Raw genomic sequence first — 10,194 nt, 5'->3', positions numbered from 1 at the left:
GTGTGTGTGTGTGTGTGTGTGTAGCGGGGGTTCAGTCTCAGGGTTTGACCATTTCCCAAGCAACAACTAAGGTGGGCAGGTGGCCTAAGGAGACACACTGAAAAGGTCGTGGGTGAACAGTAGGGGCTGAGGGTACACTTGAGAAGCACCTTACATGTGATGTGACAGGTTTCTGGTCCCTTGCCCTGCTCCTTCCACGTACGTTCCAGAGTTAGGCCCTAAGCGAACAACTCGAACCCCAAGCCCTGGGGCGACCGACACTCCCTCGTTGTTGTCCATGGCAAGGCCATTCCATAAGGTGGCCAAAGGCTGGGTGGGAGAGGGAGGCCCAAAGGACCCACGCGCCCTCCGCGTTGTCACCTGGACTGCGTTTCTTTGGCGGGCTGGCACTCACCTACCTGGCCTGATAAAGAAATGTGGAGTCTGACATCCTCACCGAGGCCTGGCGGGATCCGGGGGCTCCAGCTCACGTCTTGGGGCGAAGGCGCCCTTCCCGGGAACCCGGACCCAGGCCGCGCCTTACCGACTCCACCTTCCACCCCCGGGGAGGTTCTGCCCGAGGCTGCCCCGCCAACGCCGCCGCCTCACGCTGATGGGGTCAAACTGGCTCGCGGCTCACGCCGGAAACTACCATCTCAACGTGGTCGGAGCAACGCCTCCTTTAAAAGCATTTTAAAAAAACCCTATCCAAGAGCAGAAGGGGGGAAGGGGAGGGGATTGAACGGCCGCCGGCCCGCCTCCAAAGGCCATTGATTGGAGGAGACGGGAACCCAGCGCCGGAAGTTCTCCTTGAGTCGCATGATTGGCTGGAAGAACCAACGTCGCTCCACTCGGCGGCAGCGCTGATTGGCGGCGGGCCCGGACGGCCCCTGGAGTCCCGTGATTGGCGGGGCCGGCCGGCGCCCGCGGCTCTGCAGCTTCGCGGGCTCGGACTCGTGCCGCGCCACGCCGCGCTCGCACCGGGTGGCCTGCAGGGCAGCGAGGACGCCTCGCATGGCCCACAGTCCGGGCCGGGAGGGTAGCGGCGAGGCCGGCTCAGTTGCCCCGGTAGACCTCGATCTTGCTGGCTTTGGCCAGCATGTCAATGATATGCGCCTCGAAGTCCGCGTCGTGCACACCAGTCTTGCGGAATTCGCCTGCGTACCGATTATTCTCCCAGTAGTGGTGCCAGTTGCCCCGGCTGTCGGCCCCGAACCCGTACACGTTCACCTGCGGGGAAGCGTCGGTGACTGTGAGCAGATGAGCCTCCAGGCCCCTGCACCTGACCCACCCTGGTCGGGAGGCTGCCAGCCCCTCAGTCCCTGGAACCCAGATGCCCACTGGGTGCCTGCTGCACCCCCTTCCCCTCTCCATCCAGAAAATGCGTTTGGAGCAAGGATGACTACCCAGAACTTGCTAGCTTCTTGATTCCTTGTAATTCAGTGCCACACACGGAAAGAATTTACCGGGAAAGGAATTTGCTGGCGTAGGAGCCCTGCCCACGACCCAAATGTTCCCATATGCACAGACTGGTTTGTCCCAGAGTGCCAGTCTGGGGTTCCAAGTGAGGCCACAATCCCATTTCTGCTTGTGCTCACAAAGAAACCTCTGCCCTGAGGTCCTTCTGAATCCTAGAGACACATGGGGTCTCCAAGGCTCTATCTAATAAGCTTTACTGACCACGTGTCTCCCAGGGGGAGGCTGGTGGGGATTGGCCGCAAGTTAGCAATCTAGAACCACGGTGCCACCAAATCGCCTGGCAACCGTGGAAAGCAAATTTAACTTTTTATGCAGCGATTTAGGGTTGGCACAATCGTGGCAGTGGTGGAGTTTGGGAACTGCAGATCTACCTCAACATGACAGCCTCAAAGTGGGGAAACTAGGGCCCTGCCTCCAACCCAACATTCCCCTTCAGCTAAGAAGAGCAGAGTTCCTGACTCACCTCATCACACACATGCAGGGCGAAGAAAAGCACCAGCATCCCTGTGGACGGGTAGCGCCCATGGTGCTCTGTCCACCGGTCGTGGATGTACTTGAAGAAGGCTGGGTTGTAGATCTGGACCTGGAGCAGAACATGTGGTCACATGGGGCGGGGAAGGCTCTGAGCGCCCGGAGGCCCAGGTCAGGTTCTATCAATGGGCCTGTGCCTTTTGTGGCTTCTGCTGGGGCCAAGCATGCCAGTGGATGGGAGTCTCAGAAGGTTCTAGAAGGAGCCCAGGGGACCTGACCACAGGAATCAGACCAGCACTGTTTCCATCAAGAGAGCGGGAGCTTACCTTTTCTTTGTCCACTCGAAGGAAGGACTTCACTGGGGCGTAAGTGCTGCAAGCAGACAGAAGGGTCACACTCAGAGGCTCCTGTGGTGGTGCCCCTGTTTGCCTTTCCTCCCCCTCAGGCCTCCCTGTTTTCAGGGCTCCCCACAGCACTCTCACCACTTGCCCAGAAACTCTCATGGCTTCCCAGGTCGGTCTGCCGGGGTGAAGAGCGATTTTTCAGACAAGGGCCTCCCATTATCTGGCCCCCACTTTGCTTCCCACACTCTCTGCTGTGAACTCTCCACTTGTGTCAGCCGATCACCCAAAGCTACCAGGTCTGTGCTTTTTCAGTTCTTTCCTTTCTCTACGGGGGCTTGATGGGAGTCCCATGTCTCCTATTGGAATCAGCCATGTCCCTACAGTACATATTTTGCCCTATTTCCCTGCAAGCATAATGAACATCCTGGGGGAACCTGTACCTTATAGTTTTTGTTGTTGTTGTTTTTAATGCATGGTAAGGCAGAAAGCAGGTTCCCCCTCAAAAACCCTTCATTGCCATAGAGTGGATTCTGACTCATACAGACCCTATAGACCAGCGAGAACTGGCCCTGTGGGTTTCTGAGCCTGTAACGAAGGACAGGAAGAGAAAGCCTTATCCTCCTTTCTCCTGCAGAGCGGCAGGCGGTTTCAAAATGCCCACTTTGCACGTGGCAGCCCAAACGGGTTACCACTTCGCCAGCAGGGCTCCTAGAAAGCAAGGTAGTGATGGTCTCGGGTGGGGGTGGCGGTTAGGCATCTGGGCACACTTCAGTTTGTTGTGGCTTGTGTATTGCCGTGATGCTGAAAGCTGTGCCCCCAATATTTCAAGGACCAGCAGGGTCACCCATGGTAGGCAGATTTTAGGGGAGCTTCCAGACTAAGATAAAAGTAGGGAGAAAGGCCTGGTGACCTTCTTCCAAAAGTTAGGCCATGAACACGTGATGGATCACAACCGATGGAACCTGCCACCAGGGAGGACCAAGCACTAGAGGAGGGCATCATGTGTGTTGTGGTACAGCGTCCCCAAGGGAGGCTCTTGGCAAGACGGACTGACACGATGCCCGCACGAGGACAGTGGTTCGGGGCTGGGCGATGTATTGTCTGGTTGTACACACACAATAAGGTCCCTATGAGTCACAGTCAATTCACAGGCAGCTCACAACAAAAGGACCGGGGGTGTGGAGCAGGAAGAGGGTGGTGGCTAAGCTGGTGGGGCAATGGACAGGTCCTGAGATCAGCGGGAGGGCTGCCCAGAGTAGTCTGTGAACACACTAAAAGACATTCAAGTACCGGTGAATTGTACAGCACGGGAATTACATCGCGATCAATAAAGCTGTTAAAGAAAATGAATGGAGAATTGGATTGGCCGTGGTCCCAGCAATGATGGAGTAGCAGCTCCCTAAAGAAAGTGTTCAACCGTAAAAAAAAAAAAGAAAGTGTTCAGAAGGCAGTGTTCCCAGTTATGAGCTACCACTGGAAAGGAGACGCAGATAAGATCTGTCCCTCCCTCGGCTTCCCACCACCAGGATGCTGATGGCAATGCACAGGAAGCGGCAAGGCCCACGCTGTGTCCTCAGATAACCCACTGTTCTGGGCCCCCCCCCCCCACATCTTGGCCAAAAGGCTACCCTAAAGGAATTCTCCAATCTAGTCCTGGGAAGGCCCCTCCCGGGGGGCGGGGCGGGGGGGAGGGGTATCTTTTCCCACATATGCCACTCCCAGCAAGCAGAGAGGCTGCTCACTCACAATCGGATCTGCCCTGTGGACAGGGCACTGGCAATCCACAGAAGGTCCAGGGCCTTGAAGGGCACCAACACGAAACTGACGTTGGCGGGCAAGTTCTTGGCACTCTCTGGGTACATGAAGTGGTGGGTGGTGCGGCTTCCAACATCCTGCTCAAAGCCCACGGTCGGTGCCTGATTCATCCTGCAGGCACAAGAGGGTTAGGGTGAAAAGAAACCACCGTCGAAGCTGGCACAAGAGATTCCGGGGACAGTTTGGTCCTGTCCATCGATCATCTAATTGAGTGTGCACCTTGACCCAGCAATGCTGTTTCTAGACCTCTGTCCTATAAAAGCAGCTGCAGGTGCTGTGCAGAGCCAGGTAAGCAAGGGTGCTCTCCTCAGTACTGTTTCTAACACTGCAGAATGCTAAATATCAGACGGGAAAGCACTCCCGGGCCGAAGTTACAGTACTAAAAAACACAACCGCAAAGAACCTGCTAGTCAATGTTGGCACTTTCTATTCCTAAGGGACTATCTCATACCCATGTAAAAGAATGAAGTAGATTTACAAGTGCTAGTAAGGACCTTGAACCCTGGTGGTATAGTGGTCAGTGGGCTAGGAGCTGGGGCCAAGGCCCATTCTAGGGAATAAACCTCATGTCACCTGCGATGGAGACAGGCAGATGAAGGGCTGGTCCTCCTCCCTCCCTCCCCACACACACCCCCACCCCCCTCACACACATGGCTTCTGAAGACCCAAGAACTTTCATGAGGTCCTTTCTCCGGCCAACTTGCCAGGACCACTCTGCTTCCAGGAATCCAAGAGGCCCTGCCAAGGAGTCTCCCCCTTCCCCAGCTCACTCCTACTTGCGAGGCGGCCACCAGTTCCCAGGGGTGTGGGAATGGATGGAGTGAGAGGTCCAAGAGATCTTCCACAGCCTCCAAGGGAACACGATGGAGCGCGCGCACTCCTCTGGGGCCAGGATTTTATTTTGGGTTCTGACTCATTCTGGAGACACCAAGTTCTGGAAGGCGGCCAGAGCAGGACGGGGGTGATGAGATGATTTCTGGGACACGGGGCAAAGATTCCAGAAGTCTAGCTGCCCCTGGCCTGGTGGCACCTGAAGGCAGGGCAAGGTACACATGCCTTTTGGTCTAGAATGTAGCACCTAGTTACCTAGTCCTTTTCTTCACACATATAATCTTCTAGAGTGTCTACCAGAGACCCTGGTTGGTGCAAATGTTTAACCTGCAAGGCTGCTAATGGGAAAGTCGGAAGCTTGCATCCACCCAGAAGTGCCTTGGAAGAAAAACCTGGCAAATCTACTTCTGCAAAGCCAGCCTTGGAAACACCCGGAGAGCACGGTCCTACCCTGGCACTTGTGCATCACGAAGAGTCGGCGTGATGGCCGCTGGTACCAATACTGTCTGCCAGGGGCTCAGCAGAGGCAGCAGTGCACAGAGGACGGACAGGTGGGAGGAGGCAGCAGGGGACAGGTGGGAAGAGCCATCATCTCACCGTCGCCGCAGCGCCCCCAGTGTGTGCGACATTGATCCTGCTCCTAGGACCCGAAACTAATATAGAAAGAGTCCCTTTCAGTGCCAGAGGAGCACCAGGCAATCGCCTACCATCTGAATCACACGGTTTCCAGAAAGCTACTGTGGGGTCCACGTAACACCCCATCTCTCAGCCCAGACCCTGCGAGGGAGCATCCTGGCAACCAGGCCAGGTTACCAACCGAGCTGCTAGCACTGGCTTCCAGCCCCTGCTGACCAGGAGGGCCAGGGGACGCGCCTACTCCGGAGGCAGGCAGGTTCAAGATGCTGGACAGTCTCATGTTTCTTGGCTTCCCAAATGTCCCAATAGCTGCCCCAGCCCATTGGAGGCCTTATTCCCCACGCTCGGCCTCCAGCTCAGCCTGGGGTGGAGAGTAACTGCTCCCCTTCCGGAGGCCAGCAGCTGGAGGATGGGGGCAAGCTCAGGTGGTTCCCAGAATCCTCCTCTCCACCCACCACGCCCTCACGGCTGGCCCCCAACCCCACCCCGACAGAGGCACACGCCACTTCCCAGCATAGGGAAGGTTATGCAAGAGGAATGTGGAAGCCGCTGGAGACACAAGGCTGCCCGGTGTTGCTATGGCGACAGCAGCAACAGTTTCTAAGACAAACCCTTCCTCCCACCTCCTGGGAAACCTGGCCTATCTGTAGTGCTCCCTGAAAAATGCTCAGAGAATATGATGGGGGGGCGGGGGGGCGGGGAATCATTGCTCTTAAACCTCCTCCTCCATCACAGGAGTGGGAGGGGAAGGGTCCTTCGGTGGCATTTCCTGTCCCCAGCCAAGGGGACACGGGAAGTCAGAAAAGCCAGCGTTCCGAAGCAGAATGAGCAGCTTGCTCCCCACTCCTGCCCAGGCCCTCCTTGCTGCTCTGGAATGAAGGCCCTGCCCCTCTAACCATCATCTAACCCCGGGGAGACACGGACAAGGAGCAGCAGGCCAGACCAGGAACAGGACACACAACACCCTCTTCTGCCCCTGCCCAGGCCACTGTCTTCTGAGAGGCATCGCCTCGGAGGGAGCAGGCTGGCAGGAAGCTCCTCAGGAGGGTCTCAATGCACTTCACCCAAGAGGCTCTGCCATCTCTTTCCGGAAGAATTCGGAACTCGGGCTCCGTCTGCAAAGTCTACAACTGGTACCACCTCTGCCTCCGCCGCCTTCCCAGACAGACCGAGGAGGGGTAGGAGCCTCTGGCGAAGGAGCCGGAATCCGGAGGCTACCGAGGCTCACCTCATGATGAAGTGGTGCCCATCCACGTCCTGCCCGTAGCCCGAGCCCCGCAGGTTGCCCGAGTTCCCCACCACGGCGCAGCGCCGACACTGGCGGGGGTCACGGAAGCGGTACGGGTTCTCGCCCGGCACGATCTGGAACAACTTCTCCAGCACCTCGTTGGTGTTGTGTGACTTGAACTGAGGCTGCAGCAACTGGGGAGGGAAGGGGTGGGCGGTGAGATGGAGAGAGAGGGGGCAGACAGGGTGAGCAGGGAGAGCAGTCGGCTGCTCTCCCCCACCCTGAAGGCCTCAGCCCACAAGCCCAATCTCTCTGAGGAGTGAGAGAGGACTTCTCTTTGGGGTCAACCTATCCCCACCTCTTTCAACAATAGTCTCCCCTTTGTCAGGAGACCCCACACCTTGGTGCCCTGGGGCCTTGGTGGGCAGTGGAGGATCTAAGGATGGAGCTGCTATCTTCCCATTCTTGAGGGAGCTGCTGCCCAGAGCCTCAAAGCAGAGAAGCGCCCTAGGATAGTCCTGCATGCAGAGGCCCCTGCTCTGCTGGACCCTGGGCAGTTCTGAGGCACAGCCAGGAGTTCCTTATCAGCCTACAGGGGGTATCCCTGGGACTCAGGAGGCTGGCACTGGGCAAACCATCTTAGTGGTGCCTGCAGCCATTCTGCACCCTGAGGATGGGAAGAATAGCCTCTGTCAGCATCCAGCTGGTCCCCTGCATTCCCACCAGTTTGCCTGGAATGGACTCTGGAGAGGGCCTGGCTCTAAGAGAACTCCTGTCTATGGCAGCAGGGAGGAGCCCTGGTGGTGTAGTGGTTTCCCACTGGGCTGCAATCCGCATGGTCAGCAGTTCAAAACCACCAGCAGCTCTTTAGGAGAAAGACTGGGCTCTCTTCTCCCATCCACAGTTGCCAGCTCGGAAACCCACAGGCGGTTGCTATGAGTCAGCATTGCTGGATCCTAGTGAGTTTGGCTTTGGTTTTTGGAGTGGCAGCGGGGGGTGGGGGTGGGAAGCAGGGGTGAAATAGGGTTCTGCCCAGAGATGCGCCTGGATTTGGATCAGCTGCTGCACTCCTGTGGGCAGAACTGAGTCCTGCCCTGCCCTCCTTGGCCACCACTGAGACCAAAGAGCAAGTCTGGACACCCTCTGACCCTTGACTTCCCCCTAAGATGAGGGCTGTGACTATGACCCACAGGTTGGCAGGGGGCAGAATGGCAGGGCTCCAGCCACCTCTGCTCAGCAAACTGCCCAGTCCAGAGAGCAGGTTGTGTGGAGTTGCTCAGTGAACCTGCCAACGGCTGTTCATCCTTACCACAGCCCTGCAACTGAGGAAGAGGTGGAGGTACCCAGGGACCACAAGCTGCCTCCCAGGGCCTCCAAAGGGGAATGTTGGGAGCCAGGTGCTGCTCCACCCGCCCTCCCGCCAGCGCCTGACAAACAGCTGTTTCTGGCAGAGGCTGGGGAGGGATGCTCCAGGTAGAGGGAGAGGCGGGGATCTGAAGCCCTTCAAGTGAGTGTCCCTGGGGTTTACAATGACTATGAGCCCATGTTTACAGAGTATAATATTTTCCCCAAAGCCATCTGGATTTCCAGCCTCTTGGAAAAGGTCAGAAGGTCCTTGGAGGCAGAGATGAGTGATATCCTCACACAGCGGCGATTGTCGGGCACCAGGGAGAGGTGCCCCCTTTACACAGGACAGGGGCCACTTCCCATGGGCCTCCCTTCACACTGCCTCCTCCCTCGCTGTCTGTGGCACCTACCTGGCCCCGCAGGCATTTCTGGTCTACACTGCTCAGTCCCTCTGGGCTCCAGGAACCAATCCTCTCCCCAGCCAGGCCAACGGCCAGCTCTGCCTCTCACTGCCCCTCTGTCGTCCTAGTCCTCTAGTCCAACGGGCCTCAGCCTCAAGGGGCACAGAGCAGACAGCAGGCATACAACAGGGGCTCCAGAAGGGGTAGCAGCCACCCCGGAGGAGGGGCCGGGCTCTCACCATCCACCACCTCTGCACGTCCGGGGGCAGATCCATGTTCTCTCGGCTCCAGACCGGGGAGATGTTGCTGTCGAAGTGGCTATCAAACCAGCTGGAGGCCCCGGCATCACCCACGCAGTGGCGGCAGGCACAGCTCTTGCCCAGAATCCCCTCCCTGCCCAGGTGCTGCTGCGGGCCAGCGGAGCCGGGCACCAGCTTCAGGGGGTGGGAGCCCCCCAGGGCCCCCGAGTCCATGTAGGGCAGGGTGGCCAGGCTGTGGTGCGAATAGGTGAGGAGCAGCGACATGATGAACACCAGCAGGAAGGCCACGGAGAGGAACCAGACCCGCAGGGAGCACTTCATGGTGCGCAACAGCAGGGGGCCGGCCCACCCGGCAGGCGGAGGTCACCGTGGCCACTCCTTTCCCAGCCCGAGGTGGGGCCAGCCACAGAGTAGCCCGTGTGCACAGGGCATAGGGGCACAAGCCGTGGCAGGGCCCACGCCACTTGTCTCTCAGTGAGGTTGGCAGGAGGGGGCTCCCCCTGTCCCTTCCCTCGGTACCCTGGGCCACTCCGAGCCTTGCTGTGGCTTCACTGGTCTCTCCAGTCACTAGCTGGGCCACAGAGGCTCTGCTGTGCCCGCTGCCCCAGCCAGGGGGAGGTCAGTCCATTTCAGCCCTCTAGTCCCTTGGGGTGGCTGACTGCCAACTCTGGGGGTCCCCTTCTTTGGCGGTTTGAAATGGTCCAGTCCGGAGCAGTCGGGGTCCTTGTGGTTCATGAGCAGACACCACGGCAGCCCCTCGTCCCCTGCAATGGGGACGCCCTAGAACCCAAATCCCAGCAGAGAGCAGGTGGGCTGCCCAGGGCCTGGATTCCATGCAATCGCCTTGCCTACGGTGGCCAGCCTGGCCCAAGCTCTCTGCCGGCGGGGAGCCAGGCCCCAGCGCCTGGAGGAGAAAGCCAGGAAGCTCGAGGGTTGTCAGGACACTGCTGCGACTGGGCCCAGGTTTCGCTTTGTGCCAGCTCCTGCCCTCCTGCGCCCCAGCTGAGAGGCTGGCTCCTCCTGATGGTCAGAGCCCCTCTTCCAGCCACATGGGACTCTCCAGGGCCTGCCTGCGAACAGCTGCTGTTCAGAGGGCCAGCTGAGCATGCACGGGGCTCCCCACTGGGGCTGTGGCCTCCTTCCTGGTACTGCTGGCCGGGGCTCCACTGCCCATCCCTGCTCTCCCAGGGCCAGGCCGCCGGGCCTGCCGGTAAGGTGGGCGTGCTTGTTCACTGGCAGTAATCCCCTGGCAGGCTGCCCCTCACTTGTCAGGCGCCGCACAGCGTGACCCTGAAACTGCAGAAAGGAACAATAATGTGCACATAAATCCCACCTGCACACTGCTCTCCCCCAGCTCCGCCTCCAAATCCCAGGGGGCACACATGCAGCTAGCCGGAGAGGAG

General features: G+C 58.7%; 1 protein-coding gene and 1 long non-coding RNA gene across 4 annotated transcripts in view; both read right to left on the bottom strand.

Annotated features, from left to right (window-relative positions):
- The window catches only part of LOC123522095, a 30,358-nt gene extending 29,468 nt beyond the window's left edge, over positions 1–890 (bottom strand). Inside the window, exon 1 of the long non-coding RNA XR_006680393.1 lies at positions 399–890. This is a non-coding gene — a long non-coding RNA (uncharacterized LOC123522095). The remainder of the gene's footprint in view (positions 1–398) is intronic.
- Positions 891–959: 69 nt separating this feature from the next.
- Positions 960–10,194, bottom strand: part of ST3GAL2 (ST3 beta-galactoside alpha-2,3-sialyltransferase 2) — a 45,610-nt gene continuing 36,375 nt past the window's right edge. For all 3 annotated transcript variants that reach the window (XM_045293694.1, XM_045293695.1, XM_004704554.2), the window contains exons 2-7: positions 8,771–10,087; positions 6,784–6,977; positions 4,020–4,199; positions 2,256–2,301; positions 1,922–2,041; positions 960–1,209 (exon numbers count right to left, since the gene is read on the bottom strand). In XM_045293694.1, coding sequence (XP_045149629.1) covers positions 1,036–1,209; positions 1,922–2,041; positions 2,256–2,301; positions 4,020–4,199; positions 6,784–6,977; positions 8,771–9,112 — 1,056 coding nt within the window. In that variant the 5' untranslated portion in view covers positions 9,113–10,087 and the 3' untranslated portion in view covers positions 960–1,035. The remainder of the gene's footprint in view (positions 1,210–1,921; positions 2,042–2,255; positions 2,302–4,019; positions 4,200–6,783; positions 6,978–8,770; positions 10,088–10,194) is intronic.

Source organism: Echinops telfairi, unplaced genomic scaffold (assembly GCF_000313985.2).
Source record: "Echinops telfairi isolate 266 unplaced genomic scaffold, ASM31398v2 ScPeMD7_2291;HRSCAF=2852, whole genome shotgun sequence".
Taxonomy (NCBI): Eukaryota; Metazoa; Chordata; class Mammalia; order Afrosoricida; family Tenrecidae; genus Echinops; species Echinops telfairi.
Note: the sequence above shows the minus strand (reverse complement) of the source record. Positions and strands in the feature narration are given on the sequence as shown.